The 17,627-nt window shown below is 46.6% G+C and overlaps 1 protein-coding gene across 1 annotated transcript in view; it reads left to right on the top strand.

The window, feature by feature from the left end:
• Positions 1–1,094: 1,094 nt before the first annotated feature.
• The window catches only part of adamts5 (ADAM metallopeptidase with thrombospondin type 1 motif, 5 (aggrecanase-2)), a gene marked incomplete at both ends in the record, with an annotated part of 32,364 nt that continues 15,831 nt past the window's right edge, over positions 1,095–17,627 (top strand). The window contains one exon of the mRNA XM_080720520.1: positions 1,095–2,210. Within this exon, the coding sequence (XP_080576646.1) occupies positions 1,095–2,210 (1,116 nt within the window). The remainder of the gene's footprint in view (positions 2,211–17,627) is intronic.

The following is a 17,627-nucleotide window of genomic DNA, read 5'->3' as shown; positions in this document are numbered from 1 at the left end:
AACCAAAGAACATGGAAATACTCAAGTAAAAGGCACACACACACACACACACACACACACACACACACACACACACACACACACACACACACACACACACACACACACACACTCACTCACACGGGGCATCCCCCTTTGCTAATGGGAAATACCAGTGGAGGGATAATAATAATCATGTGGTGACTGAGAGCTACTGAACAGACAGGGATGCACGACGCATGATGCAGCACTTGACTCTATGAGAGAGAGAGAGAGAGAGAGAGAGAGAGAGAGAAAGAGAGAGAGAGAAGGGGGAGAGAGAGAGGGGGAGACGGGGGAGTGAGAGGGAGAGAGAGAAGAGAAACACACGAGACGCGCACGGCGCGCACAGAGAAAGACGAAAACAGAGAGAGAGAGAGAGAGAGACAAAGACGGACGCACAGAGAGACAGCCAGGGAGAGAGAGAAATAGATAGAGGGGGGAAGAGAGAGACCCAGAGAGAGAGAGAGAGAGAGAGAGAGACAAAGACGGACGCACAGAGAGACAGCCAGGGAGAGAGAGAAATAGATAGAGGGGGGAAGAGAGAGACCCAGAGAGAGAGAGAGAGAGAGAGAGAGAGAGAGAGGGAAGAGAGAGGGAGAGAGGAGTGGTGATAGAGAGAGAGGGGCAGGACTTCTCTCTGCGGTCCTATTAAGAGGAAACTTCACTGTTTTGTTCTCCAAGTTCAGCTCAGTCACTCACACACTCACACACACACACAGAGCAGCACTGCAAGCTCCCTCTCTCTCTTTCCCTCTTTCTCTGTCTCACTGTCTATCTCTCTCTCTGTCTGTTCTGCTCTGTTCTTCTCTCATGCTTTTGTTCTCGCGTTTGTTTCTTCTTGCGCCTTTTGTTTTGTTTCTGTTCTTTCCACGGACGCGCTGGCTGTGGAGTGTGGACGGACGGTCACGGACGGACGGATTGACAGACGACTAGCTGAAGGATGCTCGTCTCATCACCGGGGATTATATCCTGCTGAAATGACGGCTCTGCGCGCAGGAGTGTTTTAAATGAGGATTATCGTCGTTACATCCATGCTCTCCAGCCTCTCCTCATCCTGCCGGCGGTGCTGAACGATGAGTGGCGGTCGCTGTGTGAGGCGCTCCGCGCCGGGCGAGCTGCGGCTGGTGATGTTGGGGCTCCGCCTACTGCTGCTGGTGCGCGCCGTCTCCGGCTCGGCGGCGCTCGGCTCGCCTCGGAACGGCTCGTTTATTCGGGGGGAGGAGGGGGGGACCGCGGTGGCTGCGGCGGAGGGCTTGGTGCGGACCATCGACCGGATCTACCACGGCGGAGGGAGGGCGGGCTACCTGCTGTACCTGGACGGCGCGCGCTTCCAGCTGGACATGGAGCGGGACGGTGTCGGCGGCGGCTTTCCCCGGAAGTCGGACAACCTCTTCTCGAATTTGGAGTCGGTTTCGAATAGCCTGATGACCTCGCCGGGGGCGTGCGTGTACCGCGGCACCGTGGACTCCAAGCCGGAGTCGCTGGCCGTCTTCAACCTGTGCGGCGGCGGGCTGGAGGGCTTCTTCGCCGTGGCGAGCGCCCGCTACACCGTCACGCCGGTGGTGCGCGCCGCCGCCGGGGGAGTGGCGGCGGGGCGGACCCTGCAGGACAAGGAGGCGGAGCAAGCGCTCCACGCCTTCACACGCCAGAGCTTCAGCTTCGAGGCCGTGCCGCCGGCGCGTGAGAGCTGCGGGACGCGCGACGGTGGTGCCGGCCGGCGGCGGAGGAAGAAGCGCGGGAAGAAGAAGGGCAAGAAGGAGAAGAGGCGCGGTGGCGGGAGGAGGCTCGAGGAGCGCGCCGGGAGGGAGTGGTGGAGCCGGTTCGCGTCCTCGCTCCCGGACACCGCGGTAATGAGCCGCAACAGGAGGTCGGTGTCGCGTGCCCGGCACGTGGAGCTGCTGCTGGTGGCGGACGAGTCCATGATGAAGAAGTACGGCAAGGACCTGAACCACTACTTGCTGACGCTGGCGAGCATCGCCTCGCGGCTCTACGGACACGCCAGCATCGAGAACCCCGTGCGGCTGTCGGTGGTGCGCGTCACCACGGTGACGGAGAAGGACGTGGGCCTGGAGGTGTCCAAGAACGCGGCGGCCACGCTCAAGAGCTTCTGCAAGTGGCAGCACCAGCAGAACCCGCTGGACGAGACGCACCCGCATCACCACGACGCCGCCATCCTCTTCACCAGGCAGGTAAACAAACAAACCCCGCCTCCTTTCCATACGTATGTGTATATAGAGCAAAAACCCCGCCTCCTCTACTGTATATCGAGCAAAAAACCCACCCCTCTACCTATAAAGACCAAAAACCCTGCTTCGTCTCCTTAAAATTGAATGGTGGTTCTCAAAGTTGGCTCTGGGGACCCCAGTGGTGCTTCTTGAGGGCTTTTTGAGTAGGTCCACATAATAACTACTTGTGGGTTTCAAATGTAGTCCTACACCGGCCATGCATGTTGAGGACCAACACAGGTGTTCTGATTGGCGCAGAACATTAGTTCTATGCCAATCAGACAAATTGAAACACCTGTGATGGTACTCAACATGGCCATGTAGGTCTACATATGAAACCCACGACTTACTTACAGATCTGTTACTTCGAGAGTGTGTGGATGAATGAGTTACATTTCCGTTTGCACACTCTGCAAAACCGACTGTGTTCATTTAACAGTTACAGACACCCTTACACACCCGTAAGAGTCCATTTAGTTCCATTATACTGCATGTGTATTGTTTTAACACTCTCTACTGTGCAACTGCATGCAGTTTGGTTAAAAACAACCAAAAACAACCACATAAAAAAAGTCCCAAAAATTAATTTCACAAATGGAACTGTAATGACGTGTAATTACAGTGATTGTGATTAAAACCGAGAATGACACCGCGTGCCGACCGGAAGGTCACCTCTGGCCCGCGGAGCAACACCGCGGGCGCCAGGTTTTTAAGCCCCCTGCTCCGGAACGAGCACAGCTGCATCCCCGCCGCGAGAGTTGCCAGGTCGGCGTAAGCCACGTGTTGGGCTCGTCTCCATGTACCCGGGGTTATTGAGGTTTAAGCAAATTTGTCCCTTCCTCCGTTAGGTGTTTTTGTTTTCATTTCGTTTGGACTTTCGTGTTTTCAATTCCTGTTCACTTAAAGTGGAGCCGTTCGTGGAGTTTTGTTCAAGGGTCAGTTTTAGTCGTTTTTTAATGATTTTTTTGCGTGTGTTATGGGTTAACATAACATGAGCCTGCCTGTGACCTGGGCTGCTTGTTTGCGTGGTGAGATGTGGCAACGCGGCACGGTGCGGAGCGGTGCCAAGGCCGGCAGAATGACATCATGGTTTGTTTTTATTTTGATGGTGTGAGCTGGAGGCAGCGTGGCTTCTAGTCTACTGTTTACTATAGGAACTTTCTACCTCTCTCTCTACCTCTCTCTCTCTCTTTCTCTCTCTCTCTACCTCTCTCTCTGTCTCTCTCTCTCTCTCTCTCTCTTTCTACCTCTCTCTACCTCTCTCTAACCTCTCTCTCTCTCTCTCTCTCTCTCTCTCTCTCTCTCTCTCTCTCTCTCTCTCTCTCCACCTCTCCCTCTCTGCCTCTCCCTCTCTGTCTGTCTGTTTGCCTGTCTTTCTTTATGTCTGTCTCTCTCTCTTTCTCTCTGGGTGTGTGTGTGTGTGTGTGTGTGTGTGTGTGTGTGTGTGTGTGTGTGTGTGTGTGTGTGTGTGTGTGTGTGTGTGTGTGTGTGTGTGTGTGTGTGTGTGAGTGCGTGCGTGCGTGCGTGCGTGCGTGAGTGCGTGCGTGCGTGCGTGCGTGCGTGCGTGCGTGCGTGCGTGCGTGCGTGCGTGCGTGTGTGTGTGTGTGCGCGTGTGCGTGTCTGTATGTGTCTGTATGTGTGTGTGAGAAACAGTCATAAAAAATAATCCTTCACTGGCTGTTTTTCTAGGCAGGCTCTTCTGTCTCTGGGACTCCCATACCCCCCCTCCCCCTCTCCCCCTCTCACCTCCCCCCTCCCTCCCTCCCAGTCCCCCGACGACCACAAGAACTCTTGAGTTGCGTGTGTGATGTTATTTGCCGCGTCCGCACCCGCCAGTCCGCCCGTGTGTGTGTGTGTGTGTGTGTGTGTGTGTGTGTGTGTGTGTGTGTGTGTGTGTGTGTGTGTGTGTGTGTGTGTGTGTGTGTGTGTGTGTGTGTGTGTGTGTGTTACTATACTCCTGAGCCCAAAGTATAGTTGCAGTGGTGGACTTTAATATCAAACCGGGGGCTCCAAGCAAAGTGTGGCGCTATTTTCCAAAAAGATTTACAATCTACAATGTGGAGTGTAAACTTTCCAGCTTGAGGCTCATGGTCAAAAATGCCCCAAAATTGCAAGAATGGCATTTGTAAAATTGTAATGTACTTACTACTCAAAAGCATAGTAATACAATCGTGCGTGTGTGTGTGTGTGTGTGTGTGTGTGTGTGTGTGTGTGTGTGTGTGTGTGTGTGTGTGTGTGTGTGTGTGTGTGTGTGTGTGTGTGTGTGTCTTAACTTCCTCCGCTCTGGGTATAGGAGGAGTACACGGTTGAAATCAGCTGCACTTTACACAAGTACTTGTACTTAAATACTTCCTACTTCTACTTACTCCACTACATCTCAGAGGAGTAGTGAAGGCAAAAGCATTTTCTTTTAAACAAATACTATCTTTTTTTACTCCACTACAATTAGGCTATTTGAAAACTCCCAAGTTTCAGATTTGTAATTTTTTTTCGCAAAGCAAAGCCCTGCTTTATCATACAAGGCTGTCGCACAAAAGTTGTGAAAACAGCAGATCTACAAGCACACAACGCCTCGCACCCCACTATCTACAAGCACACAACGCCTCGCACCCCACTAGTTTAAATCATTTTTAAAATGATAAATACAAAACAAACGGTTTTGGACATACAAGGTTTCCACCCGACAACGACGATATTTAGATTATTATTCATTTGTAAACCACTCAAATCGCCCTATTTTATACTTTGATTATTTGGGAAAAAAAAGATCTACAAGTTCACAACACGAACACGTTGCGATGTGAGACATTGTGAGCCTGTTGTTTTCCCTGCATGCGAAAGCTCCCCCACCCCACAATTTGGATTGGTTTTGATGTGGTTACGTCTAAAGAATCTGAATATTTATTCCACCTACTTGCTTCAAAATATCCCAGAAATGCAGGTCTTGGGTCAGGACCAAACCTCTCTGTCTGTCTGTCTGTCTGTCTGTCTGTCTGTCTGTCTGTCTGTCTGTCTGTCTGTCTGCGCACATTGTTGCTCCGTCATTTAACTTTTCCAGTTGCCTGTCACGGAGCTGTCAGAAAAACAAACACGTGAAAAGCTATATGTTTACCCAGACCACACACTCACTCCCTCATCCATCATCCATCTACTCCTGTCTGTCTGTCTGTCTGTCTGTCTGTCTGTTATGTCTGTCTGTCTCTCTGTCTGTCTCTCTCTCAATTGTTGAAAGTCACTAAATACCAGTGGTGGGAAAAGTACTCACTTGTATTACTTGAGTAAAAGTATCAATACTGCAATATAGAATTACTCCATTACAAGTAAAAGTCTGGAATTTCAAAATGTAAGTGTTGCCATCAAAATGTACTCAAAGTACCAAAGGTAAAAGTACTAAATGTTTGAAAATAGCCGATCTACATAGCCAATCTAATATATGTTTTATAATATAATAATTTATATCTGCAAAGTAAATAGTAACTAAAGTTTTCAAATAATTGTAGTGGAGTAAAAGTACAATATTTGCCTCTGAGATGTAGTGAAAATTGTAAATACTCAAGTGAAGTACAAATACCTCGAAACTGTACTTAAGTAAAGTACTTAGTTACTTTACACCACTGCTAAATACGTTTACTGAAGCATTGTTACTTTATCAAAGCTTTGATACAAAAACATGAATTAACCACCTGCTATTTGAAAGTACAGCTACTTTCGAAAGGATTCGTTTACTCGGCACACGTTTGAAAGTTTTCGTACTGAGCATTCTGCATAATGAGTACTTTTACTTTTGGTATCTTTTGATGCCGGCGCTTTTACCTTTACTCAAGTTCAAAAGGCCGGACTTTTCCTTTGCAAAAGAGTACTTTCACCTTCTCTCTCTCTCTCTCTCTCCCTCTCTCTCTCTCTCTCTCTCTCTCTCTCTCTCTCTCTCCCTCTCCCAGTGATCCATAGCCTTGGGGCAGCAGCGTTATAATCTCAGAGACATTTTTCCTCTCTTACGCTCTGGTCGTGTCTCATGTGCTCTTGTGGTTTTTGTTTCTCCGCTCAGTGACGGGGCTGGATGATCTGGCCCGGGCCCTGTGGTCGTGTTCAGGCTCATGCAAGGTCTTGTAAGGGCTGGGCGGTGAGCCAACGGCCCCCGTCGGAATACCTACAACCCCCCTGGCGCCCGTATGCGGCGGTGGGGGGAAAAAAAGAAGTCAATCTCGTCTTACTCAAGTAAAAGTACCAATACTGCTATCTTAGTAAGAATTCATGGATGTTATTTTGTTTTTGTCACATTTTTAAGCCGATAATCTGATGACCAGCAGTGCTTCCCGATGGCAGAAGTCTTCAACAGGGGGTCCGGGACCCATAGGGGGTCCTGAGAGTTACTACAGGGGGTCCTCCAAATCATTGAGTGATAGGAACAGACTAAGCAGACTAAGTACAGAGTGAAAGGTCAAGTTTATTGAGTATTGACAGTTCAAGTGGTTAAATATCTGAAAACACAAATTGACATGAAAACAAAATACACTGATGATTTTGCGGTCAAACGATGAAACTATATGACATCTATGAAAAGGTTGTGGGGATCCCTGCTTTATCTCTCTTTCAACTAAGGGGTCCTCGGCCTGAAAACGTTGAAGACCCTTGCCCTATGGAGACACAAAGAGTCTGCTTCACAAAGAGTCTCCTCAAATTATTGGATTTGAAATGTGACAAAAACTAAAACATACCCATGAATTCAAGTCTCCTTGGGGTGAATAATCGATAGAGAAAAAGCCATTTTGGGCATGAACTATCCCTTTAAAGTACCAAAAGTAGAAAGTAGGCTACTCATTATGCAGAATGTCCCATTTTACCCGTTTTCAAAAGCATAAAATTTATGCAAATTTGCAAAGTGGCTGAATATGTCCTTTTTAAACACAATAAGCCCATTCCCAAGATGCACCGCAAAATGGTAACAAAGAAATTGCTGGCTTATTATTATTTAGCCACTTGTACGCATGCCCCCACCCACTGAAATCCAAATACTAAAATCTCTAAAACAATAGAAAGCAGTAAATGAAAACGTTTTAACTCTCATATGTTTTTTTCTCTAATTACATTCTAAAATATGAACCCTTGTTGTAAAAAAACAAAGTTGTCCTTTAACTAAAGTTTGAAAAATTGTATTTTTTTTTTCAAAATTTGCGTCTTGAGTAAATGTATACTTTACACCACTGCCTACTTTTTGAGTCGCTTTAGCTTTCCTTGACTATGTACATGCTTGACACTTCTACTTCACTACATCTCAGAGGCATTCTTTTTTCCTTTTCCTTTTTTTTTTTGGTTTAAAAACTATATTCTACTGCAATTATTTGAAAACCCCCGTGGACTTTTTGAAAATTACAGAGGGATGTCCTTGGCCCTAAAAGCTTAGGGTTCCCTGCTATTAGAGTGTTAGCTCAGCTAGTAACAGGGTTCTCCTAGTCTGCTTTAGTAAAAAGAAAATTCATTTTCAGGCCAGGACGCCAATTTCGCACAATCAGGAGAGAGTACTCATCAGAGTCATTGAATTCTGGAATTTCACTTATAGGAGCGCGGTGACTCACCGCGCTCCTCCGGTGAGGGCCGCAGTCACACCACACTTTTATTCTAGTTAGGGATTCTGCCGATGAAATGCATTGGCAGAAACCGCCCTCATAGGTAGATGAAAAGTGCAGTGTGTGACCATGCCCTTACAGCAGGGGTCAACGACCCCTTCGTTGAGAGAGAGACGAAGCAGGGACCCCCCACAACCTGTTCATAGATTCCATATAGTTTCATTGTTTGACAGCACAATCATCAGTGTATTTTGGATTCATGTCAATTCTTGTTTTAAGATATTTAACCACTTGAACCGTCAATACTTAATAAACTTGATCTTTCACTCTGTACTTAGTCTGCTCTTCTTCCCCTCTACCCCAAAGCTCTTTGCCGAAAATAGCCGATCTACAAGCTCACAACGCCTCGCAGCGCGATGCGTTGTGAGCTTGTAGATCGGCTATTTTCTGCTAAAGTTCTCAGGTGGTTAATATAAAAAAAGGAGAAAAACATTCTATCACCCAAAGATTTGGAGGACCCCCTGTAGTAACTCTGAGGACCCCCTTAGGGGTCCCGGACCCCCTGTTTGAAGACCCCTGCCTTACACAGTATTCCTACATTGTGGTATTGATACTTTTACCTGGGCTTAAGTAAAAAAGGGATTACTTTTTTTCCGCCACAGACAATCAAGAGTTCTTCTGCCATCACTGCTGGGCCCAGGGCCAGCTGCCCCGCGTAATACCTGGAGTTCCTGCCCTGGCGCCGGTACGCGCTCCTTGGCAAGCGGGGCGCTCCGTGCGAGAGGCATGCCTGAGGTTGACATGTTGGCAAGGCATGGGGCGCGCTGGCAGGGGCGTCGCACCAAATTCTGGGCCCTGGGTACAAGGATTCACTCACATTTTGTGCTTTAACTATTGAAAAATGGCAGATATACAAGCTCACAGCGCGGCACCGAATGCCGCGCTGCAAGCTTGTAGATCTGCTATTTTTGAAAAATCGTGAAAATCTTTGCGAGTCTTTGAATATTTCAAATCCTTCTAAGTTTTTTTGGAAAAAAACTATGTTTCTATGTCAGTGGTGCTCAAACCTTTTCATGTGAAGGACCCCCAAAAATGATATGTATTTGGCTACGGATCTCAAAATATTTAGTTCCAGGGACCCCACAAGAAGTAAGCTTTAAGTTACAAATGTTCGCTTAAAAAGTACACACATTCAAAGATTTGCACACATTTTCACGACTTTTCGAAAAATAGCAGATCTACAAGCTCGCAGCGCGGCACTCGGTGCCGCGCTGTGAGCTTGTATATCTGCTATTTTTCAATAGCTAAAGTATAAAATAATTAAGGCCCCTCCACCTTGGGCCCTGGTAACTCAGTCCCACTTTCCCCCCCATGTGACGCCCCTGCATGGCGCGCACTGCATGCCAGGCCACCAGTGATCCTTGTGAGCTGGGTGCACCTGCACGCCCGGGCATGACGGAACTTCCCCTCTCAGCTGGGCAGAGGTCCCGCACACACCGTCCCACGATATCCTCCCCCTCCTGCGGGCGTTCGCTCTTGGGGCGCGTGCATGGGCGCGGCAGCGTTTTTTGGCTGGGTCAGCCGCTTATACTGGAATCCTCCAGGGAGAGGTTCTCCAAAGCCAGTTTTCAGGGCCAAGGACCTGAGTTGCACTGTGCTTGTGTTCTTTATCAGACTAGAGCTGGGTTTAGACCGTCGTGAGACAGGTTAGTTTTACCCTACTGATGATGTGTTGTTGCAATAGTAATGAGAGCGACCGCAGGTTCAGACATTTGGTACATCAAGTCTCTTCACCAAAAATAGATGATCTACAAGCTCACAATGCACTGTGAGTGTGTAGATCATCTATTTTCCAAAATAATTTACACATCTTACAATAAATGTGAGAAATCTCTGTGATGATATGCATCTCTGTGAGTATTTAAAGTTTTACTTTTGGTGCTTTTAAGTAGCCTAGATATTTGATGACAATTACTTTTCGCTTTTGCTTGAGTCAAATTTTTAATACTTTATACTTAGGTTACAGAGTATTTCTACGTTGTGGTATTGCTATTTCTAAAAGCTCTTCTGCCACTGCTGCCTGTCAAGACAGACTGATGTCTGATAAATGTGTATGCGTATAGAGTGGTTGTTAGGGTCGCGACCCTTCAAATGAGTTGAAAGTTCAAGTTAAGAGCGCATTTGTCTCTTTACTTTGACTTTGACCTGCGGCCAACGCTGGAAAGTATATGACGAACACCCACAAAAGGCAGTGAAATTGATATTGTATGCATTAAAAATGTATTTGCTCTATGCTGTTATATTAGTCATTGCTACAGAGTGTCTGTACATTGTTAAATGGCTCTATATTGCGATAGTAATCATTGCTATAGAGTGGTTGTTCAGTAACAGTGTTAAATAGCTCCACAGGTCTATCCCAAAAAAAATTATATTGTGTAAAGCAAATCTTCTCCTGTAATACAATTATTATTTTTTGAACTTTCATTAATTCTACATTCATTATACATGAATTCAAAACCTACAGCTCATGAAAATCTGAAATCCATACAGGTATCTTAAAATATTAGAATATTACTTAAAAAAAGGATTTATAATACAGAAATGTCAAACTTCTGAAAGGTTATGTTAATGTATGCACTCAGTACTTGGCCTGTTTGAACAAATGTCTTCATCAATGGGGCGTGGCATGAAGGTGATCAGCCTGTGGTACTGCTGAGGTGTTATGGAAGCCCAGGTTTGCTTGGATAGAGGCCTTAAGCTCATCTGTGTGGTTGAGTCTGGTGTCTCTCATCTTCCTCTTGACAACACAACACAGATTCACTGTGGGGTTCAGGTCAGGCCAGTTTGCTGGTCAGTTAAGCCATGGGTCTTCAACAGGGGGTCCGGGACCCCTAGGGGGCAGTTGAAACGATTCAAACGAAGTTCACACACACAGGCAGGCTGAGGAAGGCACACACACACACGCACGCGCTGATTTCACCAAGCTGTTAATGTTGACTACATGTTTCTGATCACAGTTCTGTGTGGAAGCAGTCACTAGCACAGACAGAGAGACACACACAATCGCACACATACTCCGCGACCGTGCGTCGTGTCCACCGTGACCGTGCGTCTCAATCACCGTGCGTCACGATCACTCGCGCGCGCGTGTGCACGCTCACAAAAAAGCCCCTCCCCCGTAAATCGCTCAGAATAGGGCACAGTTTCAGACTACTGCGTGAGCTGAGTCTGAGATCACTATTAACACTTATTTTAGAACACAGTAAAATCCTTGTGTCCGTGTATCGATTTATAACTCTGAGAGTGTGACAAATGGAACCAAAAGGACCCTCACAAGTCCATTTGGTTCCATGTGTACATGCACTCTCAGAGTTAGATCAACTCTGAGGATTTTGCGGTGTGGCTCATGAGCTGAGCCGGCAATCAATCATGGGGAGATAATCCTCTTAGCTCATTCCATCCACTCTCGCCTCGCGGCGAGTTTCTTTCTTCAGATGACGCGGACGGTTTGATTTAGGGAATGTCAGCGCGCTAATTCGGCACCTCAGGGGTTTAGCGGGGCTTTTTGATTGACACCTGTGGGTGGGGTTTGTTAAAAAAGAAAAAAAAAAGAAAACACCAACTCTAAACATAGGCACGGGTGTACAGATCCTTCTCGAAAATTTTGAATTTTGTGTAAAATACATTTTCTTGAAGCTTTCATATATTCTAGATACATTGGACATTCATTGAATTATTCCAAACATTATTTTGTTAAAACTTTTTATGGCATACAGCTCATGAATATCAAAATTACATATTTCAAAATATTACAATATTACACGAGACCACTCAAAACAAGGATTTATAATAGAGAAATGTCAACCTTCTGAAGTCAGAATAGCTTGAAGTCCAGTGGAATGTTTCCGAAGTCAGCTATGATTTGGGGTGCTAGGGCATCTGCCATGCTTTTTTTACACAATATTCTCATTTTTCGAGAAGGATCTGTATTATCTATGCCAGTTGTTCTGAATAGACAAAATATTAAATAGGTTGACAGGTAAACCAACGAGAGGTAAGCGAATGGCAAGTATAGGAATGGACGTACACTGAAATAGAGAAGTTTCTTAAGTGCGGCACTTGAGTAAATGTATTTAGTTACTTTCGACCATTGTTTTTTACGCAGATGGGGGATATTTCAGACTGGGTAAGTTCACAGGCCACAGCACCAGAACTGTGGCCCATTCAGGGTTTCGTACCGGCAGTCAGACACACAGACACACACACACACACACACCGGGCCATATTTGTCATGTACGGATGGATGGATGGATGAATGAGTGGATGGCTGGGTGGTGTGTCACAGAGTTTGAAGGGACGCGATCCTTTGTAGAAGGGGTCCAATTAGCCCCCCTACACACCCCCACCCCCGGACCCCGAGGGATAAGGGTGACCCGTGTTGGCAGGCAGCAGTGTCACTCGGTTCCACACATGCCAGCACCCTGACCCCACAACAACAGGCATATTGAAGGTGTGTGTGTGTGCGTGCGCGTGTGTGTGTGCGTGCGTTGCGTCATCATTGTGAACTGGGACAACGGGACAATGGTCGTACTGTAAGGGACGTGGAAGTTCATCACTTTACTGGAATGGACACACGCGCGTGCATGCGCACACACACACGTGCACGCGAGCTAACACACAGACTAGCTCCTTTCGGAACCTCTCCCTCCACTATGCAGCTCCGAGATGAGGTTCCTCCCAGTCGTCAACCAGAATCGGCCGACTGGGGGGAAGATGCGCCGTTAGCGAACACTTCTTACCTTTTGTGAACGTTCTATCCAAAAAGTTAAGGTCCTGTGCCGGTCTCTCATCGTTTTACTTCTCAAACGCGGAAGAAAATCGAAGAGTTTATATCGCTCATTTTGTCAGCCGGTTCTGTGTTTTCCCCATTGACTAACTTCCAGGCTCCATGCTACAGTCTATGGGGAAAACACAGATCCGGCTCACAAAATGAGCGATATAAACTCTTTATTTCAACCCCTTGTTTCTGACTTTCTTCCGCGCTTGAGAAGTAAAACGTTGAGAGACCGGCACAGGACCTTCACTTTTTTGGATAGAATGTTCACAAAAGGTAAGAAGTGTTCGTCAGCCGATTCTGGTTGACGACTGGGAGGAACCTCATCTCGGAGCTGCATAGCAGTGGAGGGAGAGGTTCCGAAAGGAGCTACACACAGACACAAGTTACACAGTCCTCTGTTGGTTAATGTGAATCTACAAAGTACCTACAAAGTAAATCCAGAGTACATGGTGTGCACACTCAAGGGGAACACGCACCGGTTGCGGCGGACGAAACAGCCGGCCCCGTTATGTTCAGTGAACCTACCCACATCTCGGTGTCAGACACGCGCGCGTTCACGCCTCGCCACCGCCGCTCTGATACACCCTGTTCTATTTCCAGGCGTTGCCACACGGTAAAAAATGTCCGGCAGTCTGTCCGCAGTGGGTGTTTGTGTTCCCCTTCACACTCCTGCCCCCTCCTCATTCGCTGGCACTTTGACACACGTCGTGTACGCCCACATCGCTCTGTCGGCCCACATGTCATTTTTGAGCGGTGCCTATACAGCTCCGACATTTGACCGACTATGTCTGTCTGTCAATATCGTCACTGTCGGACAGAAATCTTCCATCTCCAAGTTTCAAATTTGTACATTTTTTTCTGCAAAGCAAAGCCCTGCTTCATCATACAAGGCCTTCGCACAAAAGTAGTGAAAACAGCAGATCTACAAGCACACAACGCCTCGCGGTGCGAGGCGTTGTGTGCTTTCACTAGTTTAAAACATTTTTAAAATGATAAATACAAAACAAACGGTTTTGGACATACAAGGTTTTCACCCGACAACGACGATATGTATGTCCATTTCCGAATATACGGCCTCAACAGCTGCAATACCGCTGGGAGACCTACCTTCAAGTGGCACTGTTGGCCAGCTTACGGCACTGCTCATTCACACTGGGTGTGATTTCAATACTTCTGCCATGAGAGTAGTCACACCAGGGCCCCGCCATGCAGAGGACCCCCGGGGAGGCACAATCGCACCATCGCTCCGATCCGCACCAAACGTGGCATATAGGCCACGTTTGGTGCGACAGTCGCACCAGGGGGCTACATTTTTAAACACAGTTTACCACGGTATACTGTCCAGTTTACCAGTGAACCCCGCGCAAGATTTGTGTTGTTAAAGTGCTTGAAAAGCATTTCAAATTGTTCACACCTTTTCTAGATGTTTTCAAAATAGCCAATCTACAAGCTCCCAACGTGATGCGACACATTGTGAGCTTGTAGGTCGGTAATTCCTTTCCCCAATAGCCATGGTGTAAAGCTCATTTTGCAGGGGACCCCCTGGAACCCCCTTGGGAGACGCGTAACCACTTTGAGAGGCGCCGCAATATGGGAGGAATATAGATTACTGGCAGAGACCATCTCCCATGTCGTCCCCTCCCACACACACACACACACGCACGCACACGCACACACACACGCACGCAGGCACGCACGCACGCACGCACACACACACACACACACACACACACACACACACACACACACACACACACACACACACACACACACACACACACAACAAACACACACATTCTCACATGTACAGTAGATCTAGGAACACGTGTGTAATGTGTGTATGTTGGCTTGGCGGATCAGTCGCAATTCGCTCCCCTCCCTGCGCTGTGGTCTTCTTCCCCTGTGTGTGTGTGTGTGCGCGTGTGTGACTGTGCGTGTGCGTGCGCTTGTATTGCTATAGCGTCGTTGTCGTGTGGAAAACTTGTATGTATCCAAACACCGTTGGTTTTGTATTTATCATTTTAAAAAATGATTTAGATAGTGAAAATAGCAGATCTACAAGCACACAACGCCTCGCGGTGCGAGGCGTCGTGTGCTTGTAGATCTGCTATTTTCACTACTCTTGTGCGACAGTCTTGTATGATAAAGCAGGCCTTTATTTTACCAAAAAACAGACACATTTGAAACTTGGAGTTACGAGGTTTCTGCCCGACAGTGACAATAGTATAAATGTGAGAAATAGACATTTTGATTTAGAGGTCTAGGGGTTGCGAGTTATGTCAGATTCATACTGGAATTCACACTGAAACCAGAAAATTGCAGATTTACAAGTTCACGCCGGGGTCGTTCTGCAATGCGTTGAGATTGGCACTTTTTTTCCGGCGCTAGGCCTATACAGATAAAATGTCAGAATTGTTGGGCCTTCACAAAACGGTGAGTCCTAAAATGTTGATGTCCTCAATCGTGTAGTGATATACGTTACGGTAACTGTGCCGTGTGCTTGTGTGCGTGTGTGCGCGTGCATGTGCGTGCGTGTGTGGTCGTACAGTAACAGTGTGCATTTTCCCAGCCCTCCGTGGTGAGTTCCTCTGTTTGTTTTGGCGTACAGCGATATTTCACACATGGTATATTTCGTCTGGTCTATATATTCTGGAGAGGTTGTAGAAAGCTCTGAGATACACACACAAGACAGCAGCCAACAATCCGCTTAGCCCAGGGGTCGGCAACCCAAAATGTTGAAAGAGCCATATTGGACCAAAATAACCCAAAACAAATCTGTCTGGAGCCGCAAAAAATTATAAAAGCCTTATATATCGTCGTTATCTGGTGGAAACCTTGTATGTCTAAAACTTCGTTTTGTATTTATCATTTAAAAAATGAACAAAACTAGTGAAAACAGCCGATCTACACGGCGTTGTGTGCTTGTAGATCTGCTGTTTTCACTACTTTTGTCTCTAGAGCCACATGCGGCTCTAGAGCCACGGGTTGCTGACCCCTGGCTTAGCCCATTCTAAAGATGTCTTCAAAATCCTTACGGTTTTCTGAAAAACGTACGTATCTATATCAGTGATGCTCAAACTTTTTAATATCAAGAATTATTTGTATTTGACCGCGGACGCCCATCTCAAATATTTTGTTTCGGAGTAAAACGGAAGCATTATTTGTTCTTTCATGAATAAACCCTAATATTTAATGAATATTATTTCACCATTCCAATTCACTTGCCTGTTGGACAACCTGAAAGCAATATCCACTTGCCCGGACGTTTTATTTACTAAGCCTTGGTGTCAACCCCTGTAAGGGTGTTTTATACATATACAGTATATAAAACAGCCTTATTTGAGAATAGCAGATCTACACACTCACAATGCACAGCGATTTGACGACGCGTTGTCAGCTTGCTAGCTGTACAAGCTCGTAGATCTGCTATTTTCTAATTGTTTGCCTATTTCTTATGTTATTTGACGATTTGTTTGACCAGTTTTATAGTATAGTATTAGTCCAAGGGTCTTCAACAAGGGGTCCGGGACCCCTAGGGGGTCCTCAGAGTTACTACAGGGGGTCCTTCAAATCTTTGTGTGATAGAAACTTGTTTTTTCCCCCTTTTTTATATTAACCACTTGATCATATTCGGAGAAAAATAGCAGATCTACAAGCTCTGAGCTTGTAGATCGGCTATTTTCGGCAAAGAGGTTTGGTGTAGAGGGGAAAAAGAGAAGACTAAGTACAGAGTGAAAAGTCAAGTATTGACGGTTCAAGTGGTTAAATATCTGACACAAACACAAATTGACATGAATCCAAAATACACTGATGATTGTGCTGTCAAACAATGAAACTATATGGAATCTGGGGGTCCCTGCCTCATCTCTCTCTCAGTTAAGGGGTCCTTGGCCTGAAAAACGTTGGTATAGTCTGTTTAATACTTTTCAACAAGTTCTCAAGATGTCACTTCACTGTCCCCACCCCCCATTTAACACATCGGATGCCCACGTGATCTCTGACGTCTAATTTGCTGGTGCCCATGGCAACGCGTCATTTTACCTACCGGCGAGAGTACTGGCGAGAAAAGTAATCCGAGTAAATGTAATCCGAGTATGTCCTGTTTATTTCGCGAAAATCTTTCTTTCAGTCAGGACCGTTTTTTATCATTTCTAAGCCACAGTGTTTGTGTTACGGCATGTAGAAGAGGCTGCCGTTTTGAGAAAAAAATGAAAAAAGGAAGGGAATCCGGAGAAAACAGCACTTTTGTGCAGCCGGTAAACAGGAAGTCAACGAGCCACACAGCACGTCCGGGTGACGTAATTGCGCGCTGCATGTTGGGAAATGGAGTTGTTTCATCGCCGCGGTAGCCAAGTGCAGTAGCTACAGTACAGTATAGTTTACTGTACAACGCGTCAAACGCGTCGTTGGGCACTCGTAAAGATCAAAGAGATTGGTGCGTAGACACCACGTGGGCACCCGATGTGTTAAGGACCCCCCCTGGGGGAGTCCTGACCCACAGGTTGAGAACCACTGTCCTATAAATGCGTCATGGTGGTTGGCAGTGATTGATGTCAGGAATGTATTTGTGTGACCTGCAGAGGTTGGGAGCTATAACGCCTGATTTGTAAGCAGTTATGCACTGGAAAACAGCTGTTTAAGCTGTACATGTAGCTTGTAGATCGGCAGTTTTTTTCCAAGGGCACAATCCAGGCATAATAACTCTTGTGTACGACACGTCTACGTGTGCATTCTCAACCTCTGACCCTCATTAGGTTGCCTGTCAGTAAAGTGTTTTACTTAAAGGAGTAGTTCGGCCCAAACATGACTTATTGCCTATCAATAATGCAGCCCATGGAGACTTGAATTCAGCGATATTCCTTTTTTTGTTTTTGTGGCATTTCTGAGCCAGTAATTTGATGAACCCTCGTGTATCTGCATGGTAGGAGACACAAAGGAGTCTCTCTGTGTCTCCCACCAGGTCTTTAGTATGGCTTAGGA

This window comes from Nannobrachium achirus (assembly GCF_963921795.1).
Source record: "Nannobrachium achirus genome assembly, chromosome: 24".
NCBI classification, from domain to species: Eukaryota; Metazoa; Chordata; class Actinopteri; order Myctophiformes; family Myctophidae; genus Nannobrachium; species Nannobrachium achirus.
Note: the sequence above shows the minus strand (reverse complement) of the source record. Positions and strands in the feature narration are given on the sequence as shown.